The 22,227-nt window shown below is 40.9% G+C and overlaps 1 protein-coding gene across 1 annotated transcript in view; it reads left to right on the top strand.

Annotated features, from left to right (window-relative positions):
- The window catches only part of PCDH15 (protocadherin related 15), a 2,378,624-nt gene that overhangs the window by 1,405,115 nt on the left and 951,282 nt on the right, over positions 1–22,227 (top strand). The window contains exon 14 of the mRNA XM_085614969.1: positions 13,453–13,646. Within this exon, the coding sequence (XP_085471095.1) occupies positions 13,453–13,646 (194 nt within the window). The remainder of the gene's footprint in view (positions 1–13,452; positions 13,647–22,227) is intronic.

Here is a 22,227-nt window from a genome sequence, read left to right as displayed (position 1 = left end):
ATTTCTAGAGGAGATTACGTGTGGGGATATAAGTTCAATGAGCTGTGTGGTGGTATTGGTTAGAGGTCCAGGTGGTCGATATACTAAGGCTCCTTTTCAGTGGGTGTTATGGTGTATCGTCATATTGAAGATCATTACCTCTAACTGATCGTTACTTATGTGATCTAATATGGAAATGGTAGTAGAGTTTTTGTGGATTATAGCTATTCCTCCCCCCATCCTGTGTGGTCTATCTAATTTTAATATATGATAGTCCTCAGGGAGGGCGACCGCTATGTCTGGATTGGAGTGGGGTTTAGTCCACGTCTCTGTTAAGAAACCAATCTCGGGACTGTTAGAGGACAGTAGGTCCCATATATTGGCCGCATGTTTAGGGAGGTATCTTACATTGGCCAGGAAGCAGTTTCTGTCCATGCCGGTTAATGCGTGGTAAGAAGCATCGTCTGGATGTTGATTGGGTTTCGTGTTAGCTCTTCGGGGGGGGGGATTGTGGCAGTTTGGTAAGTGCATTTCCTGCAGGAGAATGGACCCATCACTTCCTTAGAGATGGGGCACATATTAGTGGGCAGCTCTCTGTTGATATGAGAGTTTCTGATCATATGCAGTTCTGTGCTGGTGTAAGTAAAAGGACCCCTCACGCATCTGACTAGGCATGAGTTTATGTAGGGTGAAATGCTAGAGCGCTAACCCTCCGAGGAGATCGAGGGGAAGCGATCGCGATTCACTTCCGGTTTTGGGCGTCTCCCTCCAATCATATTCAATACCTTCGTTAGCTTAAGCGCTTAATGCTTATATGGGGCGAAATTGCTGACACTAGGGACAGAGGCAAGCTCAGAGACCTGTGAGGGCAAATGCCTGAAAAAACTGTCAGGCTTACCCAAAAGCAAAACATGCCTAGCAGTACGACTTAAGGGACTTTCGGTGGCGTGGAATTGTTTAGCCTGTAAAGCTACCATCCACTTTTATGATATGCTCCGGACCTCAGAGGTTTATGAGGTGTCAAGCATCTGTGCAATAGAAATATCAGGAAGTGATCTAGAGTGGGCTGCGCAAGTCAGAGCTGGATTATTGAAAATCAGGGCATGTTGAACGTGGACAAATGTAGCATAATGGAGGGGTCCCACCTTCCCACCTTTCAAAGGGATAGTTGAGAGTAGCCTGTAGGAGAGAATCTAGCGCAGCAGATTTGTGTTATCTTTCAAAAAAATCCTCAGTGAACCATATGTTAGATCCTGGGACAATGGTAAGAGTTAACCCTATATAGCCACATTGCCATTCTCCCAGTTGTGCATGCTTCTATTAAAATTTTGGGAAGCATTGAAATTTTGTTTTTTAAAAGGGGATGAGTTTGACGCACTTGTTGAGACTAGAAAAATCTGCACCTGTTGCTTACGTGTTGTAAATTTTAATGACATCTCTTATTGGATTGCGTGCATTTTTGAAGATTATGATGTCTGTTTTTAAAACTGTTGTTTTTAAAATATAATGTATGTCATCACAATGAGACACTGGCATTCCCATGAATATTTAATATTTTGACGTGGCTTATGCATCAGCAAAATATATAAAGCTGGTTTGGGCTAGAAGAATTGTTTGAGATCTTTTTTTCCCTAGGGCTGGCAGATTCCCTCATCAATCATGAGGAGGAGCACTGCCACAGGAAACTTGCAATATGTGTTTTTATGCTGTATCTTTTATGGGGGTTGATATGGGGTGTAGGTGGGTTTTAAAGTTGGGGAATAGGATCTGGGGGAATAGCAGGGGTAGGGTACAGGGGCTTTATTATTATGTGTATAGTGGTTTATAGATTGGGTCAAAATAATGATAAAGAATTTACCTACCTACCTTGAAAGTATTATTTTGAAATAAACCCAAAGGGTTATGTGGGCCATAATGAGACCCCTCTCGGGTAAGTCACCATCACTAATTTCCATGCCTCAGACCAACATACAAGTCTTTCAGTCCCGGGCAGAGAAAACAAAGATTGGTCCAAATAGGCAGGGAGAAAAGGTGTGCTTGTCATGGTAATTGTTTTTTGTTTTCCCCAGATAAACTCACTTATTGAGTGTGTATTTATATAAAATAAAAGGAATGGTGAGTGAGCTAAAAAAAAAGACATATGGCCCAACCAGATTCGGTCCTTCCTACAGTGCACCAACTGCATTGGGCATTTGGCCATTCACGTAACTTGTCTGACCTACTAATGTATTTATGTTCACATCATACACACTTTTAAAGAGGCAAGGACTTTAACCAGATATAATACTAGGGAGGTATAAAATATCATTTTTGTGGTGAGGATGTTCCCTGAAAAATGGTGGAGAGTAATTGAGCAAATTCAAAAACAAATGGGACTGACAATGAGTAAAAGTGGTACTTAGCAAACTGCACCTCACACCAACGTGACTTTAGAGGATGTTGTTGTGGCGATAGGGGTTTCGCCTTATTCACAAGGCACGTAAAATGGCTTAACGCCGCCTTGTCAATAACGCCCCCTTTCACGCTATACTTGGCGTGAAAGGGGTGGCAATGGGTGTTGCGGTGGGCGTTCCACGACAACACCCATTGATTTTGACGTTGCCCCATATTACAAGGGCAGCATAAATATGGGGCAGCACCAAAACTAAACCAGGGAAAACCTGGTCTTAAACAGGTGCAAAGAGGAGAAATGTTTAATTTCTCCTCGTTTTTGCTGTTTCTATGTGTGCTGTGTTGTGCAGGACACATAGAAACAGCAAAAGGCCATAGATTGTTTATGTGCAGGAAGGTGTCCCTTCCTGCACATAAACAATCATAAAAAAAGGACGTTTTACAACTTTTATGTGTGCTGCAATACGCGGTTACAAAAAAACGTACAAAACGCCATTTAAGACTGTTTTTGTGGCTGAAGGGGCACATAAACAATCTTCCCCTCAAAGCAGACATGCTTGCACTATGGTACAAGGGTGCCTGTGTTGCTGCTAGGCTTCTAAATTTAGCGCCAGCGCAGGGGGAAACGCAGGGCTGCACCATATGTTATGAATATGTTGCAGCCTTGCGTTTCAGAAGTGGCAGAGTGCGGCGTTAAGCCAAGGAAGCTAACGCCATACTCCACCACTTCATAGTAAATATACCCCTGAGTCTCTTGGCTCTGCTCTATAACCAGGGCAATTGAAATTATGTGGCAGGGGAGCACCAGATTAGGCAGCATGGCTCAATTTTGTGGTACGGAAAGGTAAATTATGTGGCATCGTGTGGCATAATTTTGATTATATTACTCTACTGTTTTGTCAATTTTGCCCATGGTAACACTGTCTGGGCAACGATTTCACCTAATTAATTCCAGTTTACCAACCAAATACAGAAATAAGCAACTGAAAGACGAGCAGTTAATCTTTTTGAAGGCCTGGCTCTGTGTGCAAACATCTCATGACATTTTTTGTAACTTTTGATCTGCTTCAGCTAGAAACCATTTTTTTGTTCAAATCTGCAGATTATGAAGCAGATGATGGATTAAATGGCAAATGCAGCAACTCCATATTTATGCAAAATGTTGTGGCCGCAGAATTGTGAGAACACATGTACAACACATTAGGACATTTAACTAGGAAGGTCTGTTTTAGGAAATAGACAACCTAGGGTGCACATAGGTGAATAATGTTCTTGTTCTATTGTGGTTAGCTAAATAATTCTCTAGGATGGCTCCCTTTCATATATCTTAATAATAATCTATATACTTCTACTAAGCTACATTTTATGGATGTTGGTAACAACCTTTCCTAACTCTGTTGATGAGACCTAAGTTGTGTTCAGATAGTTGAGCTGTCTGAACCAGGACTAGCATATTTTCCATTCCTTATTTCAGGCAATACAGCTATATATCACCCAGAACCCGTGCATCTTGAAAGAAAGTAAGTCCCAACTTTTCACCCTGGTTTATAATAAAAGGTAAATAACCTCAAGTTACAATATATAAACATCTGGAAACAATGAAATCCCCCCACCCCACCTTCTCCCCTCTCCTCTCCCGGTAAAATAAACTCTGCTGATTTTTTTTTAAATCTGATTTGGAAATAAAGAAGTAAGCAAAAGTTGTAGTGGCCACACTCATTATTACTTATAGCTACTTAGCAAAGCCAGTACTCTCTTGACAGTCCCATTCTGTACCCATGTAGGATTATCATTGGATCTCCTGATTGATTAATAAACTTGCTGCTAGTCTGCTAACCTATCTCTGCAAAGTACCACACAGCAAGAGGAAATCATGTTTAGCCTATCCCAGGAAAGCTAAACGTAAGAAAGGCATTTCAAATTAAAATCAAACATGGCGAGTCACTTCAGCATTTGAAAAAAGGAAGACGGTAATTTGCATTCATTTTTTAAGCTTGAGATCATGTGCTAAAATGCTTATGGAGACCCTGGGATTGATTAGTGTTGAACAGATGAGAAGTCAAGCTTGATGAACATAGGTTCTCTGTGGAATTCGTACCCTTATGTTGGGGTTAAAGCATAATATTTGCTTTCTTTTAGTACGCTTCCAAAACCTGATTATTTTTAACTCTCATTTTTGTCATCTTATACTTTTCCATATAGTGCATGCATCCCGTTTTTGGCGGATGTTGGTGCAATAAAAATGGATGATAAATAGTATCAAATATTTATTTTTTCTTGCAGTGTTTTCACATTATTTCCAGCTACATTTATGAGTCTTCTGTCTCCATTCAAACATTAAACATTATTGACACCTTGGAGAAATGGCTTTTTGGGGTCTGGCAGCTCACTTATGAAACGGTTTTGTGGTCTCCAAGCATGTTGAAGCAAACATCCTGCACCATAAGAATCTATAGGCGCATGCTATATTATGAGAAGACACACTAGAGTTAATGTAAAATACACTTGTTAAATAAATAATCTCATTTAATGACCAGATCACAAAAAACATTTTTGCTAGATCATACATTGAGAGCTATATATGCATCTTACACCAATAATCTTTTCTCGTTTTCTATGGCAAAGCCCTACTTTGCTTGCTAGAGATTTAGCATACTAGGTCTGCTGAAATTTCCATCGTTCTCCTGTCTAGGACATCTAATATTAAAAGACATCAGTAAACGTTCCAATGTTTTAAGAGTCATAACTATGAATTAAAAATATAAACTAAAATATCTTTCATTATGATACAGTCGTGTCTCCAGAGATTCAAAATATTATCTGCTAATATACATTCAGCATCTCTAAGAAAGGTCTATCACCTGATACACAAACAAAAATACAGATTTTCCATCTCAAAAAGCAATATATTACTTTACGTTTGTCAAAAACACATATTTTAATAGATAGTTATTGAAATTCACAATTCTTCTATTTAGTTTATTTAAAACCATCTAACTGCATTAGTTTCTGCAACTACTGACTCATGATCCAGTCAATTCAAAATTATCAATTACCTGTTCATGTGCTCTCATCCCTCACCTCAATTTCAACTTCCCTAAAATCAACAGACCATAAAACACACTATTCTCCCTATCCTCCTGCATAGCATGCAAATTGATTTACAATCAAATACAACTTTAAAATCAGATCAGTTCACCTCATTTTGTAATTTTACACTTTAATATCCATCCTTGAACTTGATACCAAATTTCCCATCCTCCAGATCAAATTTAGCAAAGAGCATATCCATGCTGATTTGAAAATATTAATATCAACAGGTATATAAGCCAGAAAACAAGCTTTGATTTTCGGAGTCTTTTTATTTGCTAATGACTCCGGAATGTTTTTATAAAGATTGTGCTTGAGGTGTCCTCCCAGCTCTAGAACTCTTTACCTTTCCTAACACTGCATGCAGTGTTTTCCTTCCATCCTTTGGCATCCGTCTACTGTGCAACTGCATCCTGCTGAGCATTTAGCCTCATGCCTGGTGGCCCAGAATGACATGACTGATAGTGGCAAGCCAAAGCCAGGGAACAGCATGCCTTGGATCAGAATGGATATGCAAGCCTGAGGAGAACCTTCTGAACTCTGTCCACAATTGGTAATCATTGTTTACCAGATCTAGCCCTAGAGTTTTAACTCTCCCACTCAATATTATAGTGACGGCTGCCTCTCTGTCTCTACTAAGCCAAACTTCTCAAGCTAACTGTTCTGCCATATGGGTTACATCACATGCACATTGTCTTTCTGCCTCAAGTTCCCCTGAAGTGGTGGCCTGCCTGAACTATTAAGAAGGATATAAATAGAATAGGCTCTGAATTACTGAGAAAGACATTTTTTATGTTATGTCTACATCAATTGTTGTACTACTCCTGTGTAAACTTCCCAATTTAAGCTGGTGCCATTTTGAAGAATGAGCTACTCCATCAGAAACATGGCGGATATCCTGCCCTGTGTATTACAATTTCATGCTAGCCTCTAGATCTTGCAGTACGGAGTGCTAGATATGCACCACTTTTTCACTGAGTATCTTGTCCTCTAATCTCCAAATAAGACCTTCGATCACAATTGTCAAAGCCCTACATTTGCTTGTTTTGAACATTCTGTAAAATATGCCAGTTTCATGTAGGGCAAATAGACACATTTCTAATTAAGTTTACCAGTCATGTTCTATCCCACTTAAAGCATTTGCTTCCATGCTCTTTCCTCGCCCTGTATCCCAGTGAAATACAGATAAATGGTTCACTTTCCCACACTTTCTGCAACATGTGCAATGTAAGTTAACAGATTAGTACCGGTAGTGCATTTATAAATTTTTGTAAGTATCAATTAACATACACATATGTGGATGTTTCTCACATCTGTGTCAGATTTTTCTAACCACTCTTCTGTAACACTCATGGGAATGCCTACAAGCATAGGAGTATACGTTATACAAATGAACATTTTTTGCATCTATTTCACTGGCTTATACCAGTTGTTATACTGTTACACATGGATGTCAGTTATGGAAACCTACTTTACACCTTTTTACTGAAATATGTGGTTCATAAGCATTTATAATACCTTCCAACATTGTGCTCAAAGGGGCAGATTTACAAGCCCCCTCCGCCACCAGTACGTCACTTTTCGTGACGTACTGGTGGCGCAGTGGGCTCCTCCATATTTACAAGGAGAGGAGAAGCCACCCTGCGTGATTTTTCCTCTCCTTCTAAATAAGGCCCCTTCACATGCAGCACTTTGCGCAACACCCATGGAACAAGACACATGTCCAGATTTACAAGGAATTGTAAATTTGGAGATGCCTCTGAATGCTACGGCACCCTAGAGATGGCATAGCAAGGCGCAACGAGGAAAAATGTTTTCATTTCTCCTTGTTTTTTCCTCTTTCAATGCGTGCTGCTTTCTACAGCATGCACGAGTGGTGCATGGGTATTTCCGTGCAGCAACCAATGTGTTTTGAATAAAATCCCTATCTGCAAAATGTTTGTAGATAGAGATTTGCATCTAAATCTTATGCCTTCTTGAGGCAGGCAGAATGAGGAGAAATGTTTTAATTTCCCCTTGTTTTACCAACTTTGCTTGTCTTCTGCACTGTACTGCACACATACAACCTGGAAAAAGATTTAAAGCAACGTTTTTGCACTGGAAGGGACTCCTTCCAGTACAGAATCTATGCTTCAGAAAATGCACATACCCTTGCACTATGGCACAAATGTGTGCATGTTGGCACATGGCTGCCAAAAGTGCGACAGAGTTGGTGGATAGAAAAACTGCACCATATCTAGGGTGACTGATATTAGGCGATTGTCTGGCTGCAGTGATTTTTGCATGATTGCAGAATTGCTGCATTTGCCACATGATCCATCATCAGCCGCATAATCTAAGGATTTTAACCCAAAAAATTGTTTCTAGGTCAAATGGTTAAAAAGTTACAAAAAATGTGACGACGTGTGTTGCTTCGCAGTGGAAGGCCCTTTGCAAAGCTGGACTGGTCACCTTTCTGTTACTTATTGCTATATTTGGGTGTTAAGCTGGTACTAATGAGGTACAACCAATGCCTAGATAGTGTTACCAAGTTTAAAAATGATGAAATAATGAAGTAATACTATTACAAAATGCCCCACATTATGCCGCATAATTTGCCTTTTTTTCTTGCCACGTGATTTACTCAATCCTATAGCATAATTTGGCACTTTCTTGCCACATAATTCCAGTGGCCCTGACCATATCTTAGTTGCTAAGGGCATACGGCACATTTTTTCTCTCTCCCTTTGATACAAGGTAATGTAGCAACTTTGGTATCTAGTATTTGGTATCTGGCCCTAAATCCTGCGGGCATGCACTGGGCATGTAAGCCGGTGCCATCGTGCACTCATGCTAATTGAGATAGTAACTCACAATGAGGTCTTACATATTGGTACTTCCATTGCTTTTCTTTCAGATTTTAAGTATCCAGACGTGTAGCCTTCACCTGTCCCACTACCACGCATTACTATTGCCTTCCTTTCCTGTTCGCGACTGACACACAGATGAAGACTGCCCATCGCCTAGAGCACTATCTGATAAATCAAGCTTGTGCGACTGCACCCCTGCGGCCTTCTTTACTTACAAGCGATTCCCTTTGGTCCAGCTGGGGCTTTATAGATTGATTGCTACCATACTCCCTCCACTTAGTCGTTCCCCATCAGTATCAAGCAGCCTGTGCAGGAGGGTATTTCTCATAGCTTTCATCAATCCTGGCTCTTTCTATCCCTGTCGCCCTGTGTGCACCTTTTCAATCACTCTAAAAGCTTTCCTACTGTGTGAAGCCATGCAATGACCAAACGCACAATGGCTGAATTTCAACACTCCTCTTCTGTTTGCATTGCGCCTAGCTGATCTGCTGAACTCATATCGAGCAATGCGTGCTCTGGCGTTTGTCTTCGTGCAGGCTTCTTATAGATATGAGCAAATACCATTAGAGAAATGCGAAATCGCTTGGAGTGCCCACTGACAGACATGGGATGCATAATTTAGAGACTTTCTCAGACCTGCAGGAACAAAGGGTGATTGGTTAAGCAAACTGCGTAGAACGTCCAGGGGTTAGCCGGCACAGAGACACGCGCATTGCGTATTCGTCTCAAACACCGGGGGAATAGTAGTCAAGAGTAAAGGGAAACAAAGTCTGGGGCCGCACATCAGAATAATTTAAAAGGCATCTGACCTTTCAGGCAATATAGCTTCCCCTTTGCAAGTAAACGCCTTTCAAAGCCCATTTTGAAGGCCTTTGAAAATACATATTTTAGAAAGGTTGGATCTATTGTTATCATTAAGAATGCTGACAGAAGGCTGCAAGTAATCTTCAGGTCAACAGATGCCTGCGGCATTTAACCAGAAGCACATTGTTACATAACCACCAGGGAAAAGGATACAATAGTAAAATAATTTCAAATGTCACACATCAGAGTGAATAAATATCACGCGCCTGGACGACCCTGTGATTCATGACAACTGCTAGAATCACAGAAAGTACTTTTGTGTGTAACCTTTCTTTAACAAGCGCAAACATTACTATGATATACTGTTTGTGGTGTATTTACAAGTTCAAGTCTGTATGATACTCCTATGGACAACGCATAAGATATACCTGCCCTCACAGGTGAAGACTCATGCCTGACAGTACATATAAGGTCCTTGACGGGATTTCCCATGCAACGTCAGAAGCGTTAGTACATAGACGGGACTGCTGAGTAAACAGAGATGTCTTGGGGGGGGGGGGGGGGGGGGGTCTTCTCACGTCTCGGAGCACCTGGGGGGAGCGAGCTGTTTCAAACTTATTTTAAAACAGGTGGTAACTTATTCAGAACAATTTCATACATTTATACACAGCCCTTTTTGAGGAAACTTTTTCAACGGAGACAGGCTCATGGAGCATGTACGTGAAGGAACTGTTCACATTATAATTGGAAATATTCGATGTATGTGAGCAATTTAATATGAGTCGTGATCTTCAAGAAGATGCCAGGACAAATCTGCGGTGAACCTATGGTGTGCCTATGGATGTGTAGCTGAATTTCGTTAGCAAAAATATCCTCTGACAGACATCTTGGGGCATATTTATAGGAGCCTCGCCCTATTTACAAAGCAGCATTAAGCAGCTTAACGCTGCCTTGTAAATAAGGCCCCCTTTCACGCTGTATTTAGCGTGAAAGGGGAGGGCAGTGGGCATTGTGGTGGGCGTTTCACCGCAACACCCATTGATTTTGACGCTGCCCCCTTCTTACAAGGGCGGGGTAAGTAGGAGGAAGCACCAAAATTAAGACCTGGTCTTAAACAGGCGAAACAAGGAGAAATGCTTTATTTCTCCTCGCTTTTGCTGTTTCCATGTGTGCTGCCTTGGGCAGCCCACATGGAAACAGCAAATTGCCTATGATTGTTTATGTTTAGGAAGGTCCCCCATCCTGCACATAAACAATAATTTTGAAAAAATGCCATTTGGCAACTTCGATGTGTGCTGCATTAAGCAGCACACAGAAGTTACTAAACGGCATTTAAAGATTGTTTATGTGCAGGAAAGGGGACCTTCCTACTCATAAAGAATCGTCCCCTCAACACAGGCACCCTTGAACTATGATGCAAGGGGGCCTACGTTGGCGCTAGGCAGCTAAATTTAGCGTCAGCGCAGGCGAAAACACAGAGCTACACCCTATTCCAGTAAATATGGTGTAGCCCTGCATTTCTAAAGTGAGGAAGCATGTTGTTAGCCTTCTTGGCTTAACAACACACTTCCCCACTTTATTGTAGATATGCTCCCTTGTGTCCAAAATATGATTTATAATAATATTGTGCAATTGGGTATAGGTTTGCCATGCTTAATTCTAATGGGGCAATATTTTGTAAACAAAATTTGTGGCTAGAAGTAAATAAAAAAAAATAGGGAAATGTGATTTCCAAATTGGGAATCTTACCTAATTGCAATTAAGAAATTGCAATTACTAATGTACAAAATACTTTTTTCTTAAAACAGTGATTTCTATTGGTGTCCATAATCGACCTACTTCATTAATATTAATGAGGTAACTCACAATTTATGACCAATACAGACTAGGAATCGGTGCCATCACAGAGATTATGGCGTGCTGGAGTTAGCAGACACCCATGTCTGTGATTTGTTTTGAATTAACCATTTTTTTAGATGCAGCCTGTTTTCATGAAAGGAAAACAGGATGCATTTTAAAAAAAGAAAAAAAACTTTTAACTTTAATTAGACAATGGTCCGTGAGACCACAGCCTGCTCCTGAAAAACTATTTTTTTTGCATTCTCAAAGGGGAAGGGGCCCATTGGACCATTTCTCATTTGTGAATGGGTACCCACATCCTTCGAGGAGGTGGTAAAATATTAATATCTTGCGACTGGAATTTGGTTTCAATGTATAAATATATAGCACTGGGAATTGGTATCTGGAAGGAAAGCCATAAACAAGTCCCTTTCAAATACAATTTACAAAGCCAAATTGCGATTTGATAGCAAGTTACTGAATCACAATTAGGTCAATGTACATTAAAAAATGCTTTTTATATGGTTGCAAAAGGCCCAATTCTGCAAATCGGGCTGTTTGCAACCTCCAAAAAGTCTTTGTACATACGGTTCTTAGTTATGATAATCTGGTACAATATCTTGGCTACAGTGAGAGCAAAGGCTAAAGGCCTTATTATGACTTTAGCGGTCTCGGAGCAGGGCTGCCATGCTGCTGCTCCGTACCAAGACCGCCAAAGCCTTAAACAACCGCCCGCCAGAGAGCAAATTATTTTTACTCTAGCGGGCAGTTCTTTGGCGGTCCCACATCTATTCCTTTGAAAAATGGGAGCGTCAAAGGCAGTTCCGGCAAGGCCTGCAGGAACTGGGGGCGCATGCAAACAGGGAGGCACAATTAGTGCCCCCCTGCATGCACCCCATGGTGCTGAGGCCATGAAAAGTGAGGCATTAATAAAACTCCTAATATGCTTGGTTGTGCCGCAGCTGCACTGCCAGCATATTAGGAGCCTCAGACCACTGCACCACTACCAGGGATCATGTATCCCTAGAGGCAGCAGTGGTCCCATGGGAGTTCAATCCCCACAGTCCAAATGCAGCAGGCAGACCGCCAGTCTGGCAGTCTGCAGACTGCCGCCCTACCTCGTAATAGGGGCCTAAGTAGGGTAAGCTAGAGAATCCATGTTCTTGAAGGGGATTAAGGTTTTTATTCTCACTGATGCAGCCTGTTGGTGTGCTAATGCCACATCTGGACAATGCTGTAAAGCTGGATACAGTATTTACCAGGACCAGTATTAGAGCATCATTCTGAGTTTAGCACATTGAAAGGCAGGATAACATTTTATTTTGTTTTACATTGAAAAAAACACATGCAGGGAAATAGAAACAGGCGAGGTAATTACCACAAAACTATTGGCCAGATTTAACAAATGTTCACGCAGTGTAGCACAGCAGCCAAAATGCTGCACTGCAGTGCGTGAGAAGGAGAGAGCAGGAAAACAACGTACAACAGAGATATAGCTCTCTCCATCCCTCACACTAGTGCCAGTGCAGAATTGTGCTGCCAGGCACCATGCACACACCATTGCCCCATAGTGCAAGGGTGTGTTCATGTGTGTAACATAGGTTTTGTACTGGGGAACTTTTAAAACCATATTCTGTTTTGTATGTGTGCTGTACAGTGCAGCAGACATGCAAAGTCAGAAAAGAAAGGATAAATGAAAACATTTCTTCTTTGAGTGCCTTCTTTAAAATTGCATTAATTTATGAAGCAAAACCCTACCTCAAGTTTTTGGTACATATGGTTTGGAATCAGTGGTGGTTACATGGGAATGCCCATGTAACGACCCATATACGCTAAGTAATTCAAAGCAGCTCTTTGCACTACTTTGCGTTACTTTTAGGCAATTTTCATGTGCAGTAAATAACAAAAAAACTTTTTGTGTTGGTTTGCATCACTTTTATGATGCAAACCCAGATCAAAATAGTAGTAAATCTACTGCTTAGATTTCTGTTTCAGGTGCAAATTCCGATATGTGTCCATATTGAAAGTATGATAATGTTTACAATTTCAGAATGAACCTTTAAGTGTCAGACCAGTCTAGACCCCAGCTGATATTTGTCACTCATTTATAGTGTTCATCTTTTTAAAGGACTTGTCTTTTTTCGAACGCAAATCATTTACATATACATATGTCTATATATATTTTGAAAATACAGAAAACGTTTTGGTGTGGGTTTATGACGTGCTATGCACAATATTATGAACTGAAGGAAAGATGTATTAACATTTTCTTCACTTAATGTTTGTGTGTATTTATATATGTATGTATGATTTTGCAATTGCGGGGCCTTATTTGGAGTTTGACCGATTGCAAATACTCTGGCAAAATGTGGCATATATCCTATTTGCTGTATTACAAGTGCCATACTCTAAATAAGGCACTTAGTATTTAGTGCTAAAAAACACATACTTATGAAAAATTGTATCTCAAGTAAATTTTAGTTTTGTTCTCCAAATTTAGCTCACGGCTGTGGATGCAGATGAAGGGCTGAATGGGCTAATCACATATGAAATTCTGGCTGGAGCTCAGGGAGACTTTATCATCAATAACAAAACCGGCCTTATCACCATCGCTCCAGGAATCACTCTGTCAGTTGGGCAGTCTTATGCGCTCACTGTCAGAGCATCTGACAATGCTCCTCTGATGCAAAGAAGGTAATTTATGTCATAATGAACACATGACTTTCAACTTATTATATTGGTTACATGAAAAAGACACAGGATACATCATTTTTCATGACTTGACGTGTGCCAGACATTTAAAGGAACCTGGACTCCATGTTTATTGCTGTGACTAAAGTGCTGAAGAAACATTTATAAGTGTAAATGGAACTTGTTTTCTACATACTGTTGTGAAATCCTTTTAGGAAATTTGACTAGTAAGCTTTGCGGATGAAAATATGACAAAGGGGCCAACATTTTTCAATAATGCTAACCTTGACTCACCCATGGTACCTTCTCCTGACCTGTGTGACATGCAACGCTATGAGTAACAAACCAACAAAGCAGGAATACACTTGAAGTCATAAAAAGCTTGCACAATTAGACAAATTCTAAGTAATTTTAATTCATGCAATAAATTAGATGCAGGAAGGTATTAGAACAGATTACAACTATTTAAAAAAATGTTCTGCAGATAAAATAATACCCTACAAAGGTGGTATTGTGGTGAAAAGGGTCCAGTAAATCAATGGGGTAGCCTGAAAATATCCAAAACTGACATTGTATGGATAATGCCCCCTGTTTGTCTGAATGGTGAAAGGTCTTGGGTTATTAGGCTTAAGCACTTGGGCTGTTAGATTTTCTTCCATTAGTGGGTTAAGCCAGAAGGCCCTTTCTATTGAGCTAACATTTGGAAATAATTAAATGCTGGAAAGGCCCTACGCAGAATTATTCAATTGACAAGGGACCCTGAGTTGAACTGTGTGAGCATATATGACAGATTCAGGTAAATGGGGGAAATTTAAGTTCAAACCAATTGCAATTCATTTGGGCTGACAGTAGGTGCATGTGCAGCCAGCGATGAATACTGATGTGGCTTATTCATCCTCTGTAAACCAGGTGCATCTAGGAGTACCCTGGGAAAGGGTACCTTCTGGAGTCAAAGTTTCATGTAATGCCCTCAGATGTATGTACAAACGCTGCTTAGTCAGTTCATCTTACTTAAAGCTTTTTTAGTGTCTCTATGTCCTTTGAGCCAATCTCCAATTTTATGTCTATTGTGGTGGCGCCGATCCCAAATGCACCCAGTTCCATTTGTAGGTATGGCATTTGCATAAAGCTTTGACCAGACTGTGTCCCTTATTAAAACCACAACTTGAAGTTGTTTTTATTCATTAGCAATTGAAATTGTCCTCCATTTCTATGCAGAAGATGTGGCGTTCCCATAAGTTAATAGACAAAAGGCAGCTCCTATTAAAAAAAAAGCATTGGCATTCATAGCTTCTTAGCAGGTTCCAAGGAATCCAATTGAATCAGAGAAGTTTCCCTCTAGTTAAGTTCTCAGATCCTAAGCTTGATTACTCTCATAAGCAAGTTCAGAAGACACCATAGTAAGGCTGAAGTGCTCCTATGTATGTGATGAGTTGCACGTTCCTAATACATTGAGTGGATAATTTGTAGAGAAAAAGGAGACACACCTTTGAAATAGATCTCAGACAGGCTTCTGGGGTCCATCTTAGCATCAGAGTCAGAATAACCACTCCTGTCCTGAAGGTCTAGTTCACTAAGCATGTATTTGTAAAGGCAATGCATGATTTTCCATTTTTTAGGAGTTCATATTCTGATCAACACAAAGTCCCACACAATTCCCATTTCACCACATTATGACGTGTTCTCTGCTCTGAAAGATTTTGAAATTAACCCCCCTACCCACAACATTGTGCATGACAAATCTAATGTGACTCTTTAATGTCAATCTCCCCCATCCAGTTAACTAGAGTCTACTTCGAAATCATTCTTGCTCCTAAAGTTTGATCCCTGCATTATATCACACAGGCCAGCAAAGTGAGAAAGTCAGATTCAGAACCTTTAAACAATTAGTCTGTTCTTCTGAGGTTGTATGTATTTTTGGGTGATTTTCGTGTTAGAGTATGTCTGACTGCAAGCCCTTGTCAGCACCGTATTTTGGGATGGTGCATGTCACATACTGTTATATGAAAGACACAACAGACACATAGGTGTTCCAAATTTGGGGGCATCTTTTACCCATACCAGCATGTGGATATGTGCAGCACCTCTAGCTTGGTACTCTTTATGCCGAAAGAAATCTGTTACTTCACCAAGGGTGGGATTACTTTTGTTGCAGATAAAAGACATCATGGTGTGAAGCCTATTGTTAAACATCTGCAAACATTTGCAGGATCCAATGAGCAAAGTTATCCAGCTGTCTTCACTTTGATGACCACCATGCCGATGATACCAATATTTGTTGGTGCCACATTGGCAGGCAATCAAATTAATCAAGCTGTATCCAGGTTTTCATCTTTTCCTTTCACTTTGTTAACACATTTTCTTGCTGTGAGATTTTGCAGATTCACTCCTGTTTTGAGAATGTGATTTATAGCATGAGAGAACCCTGAAAAGTCACTCTCAAATAGTATATGAAATATATTGAGAATACACTGGCGAAACCTGTGATCTTCTGAATATAGTCTAGTTGATCTGTACTCTGCTGCTGGTATTTGTACCGGCTGGCAATTATATATACCACTTACTCCACTAGGAAACAGATGCGGAAAACAGCGAGCTTCTAAACTTTTCTACCACACACCCAAAGGAGCTCCTTTCATTTCTTTCATTTGAAAAAGATCAGTAGCATCACCAATAATCTCTTTAGAATGCAGCTGACGAATACTGTACTGTTCATAAATTTCTTCTGATCTGTATCGATCCACCTTTTCAATCTGACCTCTTGAAGATGATGTGTCATCCTCTATATGTGCTATATCTTGAAAAAGATCTATATTTTTTAAATAAATATTATGTTGTACAAGATATAATGTTGCTTTTTTAAATTTACTACCATCCACCAACTCGTGCCATATTTCTTTGCTCTTGGTAGGGAGCTCAGCTAGAAGTAACTCCCCTGGCTCCATATGGACTATATCTTGGAATGGATGTATACATTGTATACAAATTAATTCATACACATTTAATCTTGAAGTTTTTGTAGAACGGAAACTAGTTCTAACTTGTTATGCACTGCTCTAACTGTCAATTTATTATCCTCTACTTATTATAACAGTATTTACATATAATTTGTTGTGTGGAACAATTATTCCATTCCTCTACTAATAAATTAGCTGTGAATTCTTGCCACTTATTTCTGTTGTCTTTTACAGTTTTCGATGACACAATAGCATAACAAGTTTGACTTTTGTAGTGAGTATGTCAACATCATATACAAACATAGTTCAGTTTCTCTGAACAGATTGTGTTACACTTTTTAACCTCTTCTTGAAAGTTATCAACAGTAATACCTGTGTCCTGTTCCGCCACACTTGCAGATACCAAGTCCTCATTTTCCCCAAACTCCTCTTCAGGAACAAAGAAACAAAACTGAGCATCATCACAAACATTTACTACCTCTGCTACTGTATCATACAAAATAGCTCCATTCATTTCTCCTAAACACAGGGCAGGAATTTTAACATAGTAAAGCCTCCTAACTAATTTTAACATTTCATAGTGGTGTACAGTTAACATTCCAGAGTGATGAAAGGTGCTTCTGAACACTTTCTTTGATAGACATGCTAATAAATGTCCTTGTAAATTAGGATACTTTCTTAGTTCGGATTGATCTAAATTTAGCAAAAGTCTGATTTTTCAGTTTCAGACTTTTGCAGGAAAGGTGAAGTTAGAAAGCTCTCAATATATCAATTGATTCCTGGATAACCTCGGGCAGAGCTGGCGTAGTGGGAACAAACTCTGCTCCACCACCCGCCTCCCTCCACCCCATATTAAAAATGAATAATAGTTTATTAAAAACGAAAAAATAAACACTTACCTGTAATGCCGGCGTCCTAGGGCTACACTCCTCCTCTTCCTCGCCGTCTCCTACTTGGGTCGATCATCTTGGGAAAATGTTGCCCTATACTCTGCGTTCTACGCGGAAGGCGGAGTGGACAAATCTCTGCACACTCTGCTGGTGGAAAGGAGTTCTGGCCCTGACTTATTCCTGAGAACACTGCAAATACTGCTACAGTTCCATTCATATACAGGGGCCTCCCTGTACCTCTTCAGCTCTCACTTCTTCCACTTTCCTAGATACCATCACCTCTTTTGTAATAGGACTACTAGCCTTCATCTCATAACAACATCCAGATTATTCAACTAAATGCACTAATGTGTTCTTTTGGAAGTAGCTTTCTTCCTTAAAGAAAAGCTCAGTACTAGAAGTATGTCGCCATTCACCTCTGAAATTTTCTGCAAAAGTTACATCTATTGACAAGTCTTTTCTTTTGGATTTTTTTCCTCATACACACCACTATTTTATCCAGTGCCTCATTCAGTTTAGAAACAAAATAAATAGCTTCTTCTTGAGAGCAAAGGCCTTATCAACTATACACTCAACATATACCTTTTTTCCGACTGCCTCTCTTTTTATTTTATACTTCTTCATAGTTCTTATTAGATTGTGCATTACTATACTACGGAACATTCTAACTCTGATTTCCTTATACTACTACTATCTCCTGGTTAAACTCTCTCCTTTTTTGTTTGATTTTTTACACTTCATCTCGTATGCTTTTTCTCCTTTCTTAGTTGATCTCAAAATTTTTTTTAATTTACTTGATTTAGCTGCCTACCCAGTTGTCCACAAACTATTTTAAGAAATGTCAGTGTTATCTTACCAGCAGCTGTTTTCTCTTTCACCATTTTCTACTCATTTTGCCCCTTTGTTTCTCAGTTATGATGATATAGTATCCTTACTGCTGTTTCTTTCTTTTCTCACTTTTTATTGGCACGACGACTGTCTGTACATAACTAGAAACTAAACTACATTTACCTTTTAATTACATGCAATCATATTACATATTTTGAGTTTTTAGTTATCAAGAACAAAACAGTTGTCTTATTATAATAAAGCTGACATTGCTCTATTAATATTCATGTTTACATCTCGGGGGCAGTGTATGCATTACACTTACTGAGTATACTGCCATATCTATTACTGTGCTGCTGTGTATCGACCGATGTTTAAAGGACTTCTTGTCTGGATGAGAGACTAGGGTGTGTCAGTACTTGGCTAGATATCTGAGTGAGTGTACAATTCCAGCTGTAGAAGTGCTATCAGATGTTTAAGTGAGTGTACCAGTATTTGGCTGCCTGTTTTAGTAAGTCTAGGGCTCTGTAAATGTGTATGTATGTGACTGAAGAAATCCCTCAGTGCCTGTGTTAGGGGTGTGTATTGTGTACTAAAACATGGATTTAAGATTTGATAAGTGGTTTTTACATCCCAATCGAAGCCAACTGTGAAAGTGCACAGACAGGGCTGGTAGGCCTCACTCATCTTCAAAGGACAATATGTCTGGCTACATGACAAGGTTGTGCCACCACTTGCTTAGATATCCCAGTGACTGCAGGAGTCCACCTATAGCAGCGCCATGTAAATGTGTGGTATGTATGTGACTGTTTTGGAATGGAAAGAACATTTGTAGAGCGCGATAGCTACCCTGAGGCGTCCTAGCGCTATAGACAGTCGAGTGTGGAGGGCCGGAGAGGGAGCCTAGTCTGATTTGTTAAACAGCAGGGTTTTTAGCTTTTTTTCGAAAGGGTAGATGGTTGGACTCTAAACGTAGATGTAGGGGAAGAGAGTTCCAGAGTTTAGCCGAGTTGTAGGAGAACGACCGGCCCCCGGACCTGGCTCTCTTAATCTTGGGCACTCTGGCCAGAAACAAGGAGGCTGATCTAAGTTGTCTGTTGGGTAAATAGGGAGAAATCAGGGAGTGGTTAATAATGGCGCCCATTTTCCAAAAGGCTCAATGAGCAATACATAGACTCTTGAATGATATTCCTTCCCTGATTGGGAGCCAGTGAAGTTTCCTTAATTCAGACTTAACAGAGAGGCGGCGAGGGATCTGAAGGAGAGTTCGTTCTGCACAATTCTGTATGACCTGGAGCTTATTAGCCTGGGGGGCCCCTAAGTAGAGGGCATTCCCAAAGTCCAGACGAGACAAAACAAGACCCTGGATCATAATTTGTCTAGCTTTAAAGGGTAGTAGAGGAAGAATTTTCCGGATGAGCCTAAGTATACTGATGCAGGTTGCTGAAAGTTTGGCTGCCTGGTAGTTAAAGTCAAAAGATTTGTCAAGCCAAATGCCCAGGCTCTTGATTGAGTCCTTGGGAATGGGGGTTGGTCCGAGACACACTGGCCAGAGGGAATTGATGATGTTGTTAGAGGAGTTACCTAGGAGCATCAGCTCTGTCTTGTCTCCATTTAGTTTGAGACAAGAGGATGTCATCCATGAGGTCACCACATCTAAACAATGCCTTAAGTTGTTGTTCGCCCGGGTGTGGGGTGAGATTTAGGGCTACCACTAACTGAGTATCGTCCGCATAGGTAACAATTTTTATCCCGAAGGGGCGGACGATCTCAACAAGGGGGCTCATATAAATGTTAAAAAGCGTAGGGCTCAGGGAAGAGCCCTGCGGCACACCACATCTGAGCGGTTTGCTGGGAGAGGTGACGTCGCCCTCGAAGACCTGGAAGGAACAGTCAGACAGGAAGGATTCAAACCATCTGAGAACTTTTGTTGAGATTCCTAGGTTGGTGAGTCTTTGCAGTAGGATGCTATGATTTACAGTGTCGAAGGCGGCACTTAGGTTCAGGAGGAAAATGGCTGCAGTGCCTCCCTGATCCATGATCCTCCTTGCCTCCTCTGTCACGGCGACAAGAGCGGTCTCAATTCCATGCATGGGTCGAAATCCTGTCTGGGAGGGGCCAAGCAAGTGATTGGTCTCAAGAAACTCTGTCAATGTCTTATTGACATGTTTCTCTATAATCTTGCTGAGCCAAGGTAATAAGGAAATTGGACGGTAGTTCCCAGGGTTATTTAGATCCAGGTTGTTTTTTTTTAGGAGGGCTTTAACCATAGCCCGTTTCCAGAGGAGCGGGACAGTCCCGGTAGCTAGGGAGGCATTGAGTAGATCAAGTATAGTGGGTAGAATATGTGTGGTGACTGACAGCAGAGAGCGCGGGGGTGCTGGGTCGTTAGGAGAGCCAGATTTAACCTGAAGCTTGATGGACTGTAGCATGGAACAATCAAGAAAGGGAAGGTTATCAAGTGTTGCTGGGGAATGAGGCTCTGTCTCAGTAGGTTTAACTGCCAATGTGGGGGTCTGGGTATGAGGAAAGGAGGTGTAAATAGTTTGGATTTTATTATAGAAGAACTCTACAAGATCATTGCAGCAGGATTGGGCATTAAGGGGATTAGGGTTTTTTCTGGAAGTTTTGAAAGGGTCTTTGCAATTTGATAGATTTCCCTAGGCTTGGAGGCCGCTGCATTGATCTTGTTTTCGTAGAAGGCCGCTTGCGAGATTATAATTTAGTTTTTATAAGATTTTATCGCGGCTCTATATGCGATTTTTCTGGGAAGTGAGTAGTCCAGACGCCATTTCCTCTCCAGTTTTTTACATTGACGTTTGCTTTCTCGCAAGTCTTGGGAATACCAGGGGGCCGTCTTAGTGCCGCGCTTAGGCTTAATGCATTTTATGGGGAGTACAGAATCCAAAGAGTTTGAAATCCATCTATTATAGTTTTCGTTGGCTAGGGTAGGGTCAGGGTTGAAAAATGGTCTAGACGCTTCGAGGGTCACTGCCCATTCAGCCTGGGAAAGTTTTGACCAATTACGTTCCTTCCGAATAACTATAGTGGAGGAAGGAAGGGTATGTGCAGTGGCCCAAAAGATGGGAATCAGGAAATGGTCCGTCCATGGTGGGGAGGGGTTTCCCACCAGTAAATCTATGCAATTACTAAAAATAGGATCCAGGAGGTGACCCTTAGAGTGAGTGGGTTTCATTACTAGTTGTTGAAGTTGTAAAGCAGCAAGACTAATAGTCAAATCTGAGGCATTGTGGTCAGTGGTGTCATCAAAGTGGATATTGAAATCCCCTAGGAGTGTGTAATTTGCTGAGCTACACACAAGATTGGCTACAGAGGAAGACAGGGCATTGAGAAGTTGTCCCATGGTCCCCGGTGGACGGTATACAAGTGTCCCAGAGAAAGTACTAGTGGGGGAAAAGTCAAGAGAGAAAGTGAGGCTTTCGCAGTTGGGTAATGGATTTGAAAAGCTGCGGCAGCTGTAGCAGTCTTTGTAGATAATTGCTAAGCCACCCCCTCTTCCAATAGGGTGGTCTGCACGTAAGATTTGGTATTCTTTGGGTAGGGCCTGGATGATGTCAGGTTCTGATTCGGAATGGTGCCAAGTTTCTGTCAAGAAGATGGCATCTGGGTTTAGTTCATCTAAAAGCAGGGATATCTCTGTGATATGTTTAGGGAGCGATCTACTGTTCAGGAGGTACATGCTCCGTTGAGTGCTTTTAACTGTGGGGTCGAGGAAAGGTTGAAATCCGCAGTGTTGGCAGAATGATCCTTGTTCTGCGGGGTTGCATGTGGGGAGGCATAGGGGTGAGGCCTTTCTTCTTAGTTTGTTTAAAAAATTAGAGCTGTACCTCCATATATGAGTGGTGGAACGAGCAGGGGACATGGCCCCTGGCCCCGGCCGGCGCGCCC

The sequence above is a fragment of the Triturus cristatus genome, chromosome 1_2 (genome assembly GCF_964204655.1).
Source record: "Triturus cristatus chromosome 1_2, aTriCri1.1, whole genome shotgun sequence".
NCBI classification, from domain to species: domain Eukaryota; kingdom Metazoa; phylum Chordata; class Amphibia; order Caudata; family Salamandridae; genus Triturus; species Triturus cristatus.
The sequence above is the reverse complement of the archived record's forward strand: the minus strand, read 5'-3'. Positions and strand labels throughout refer to the sequence as shown.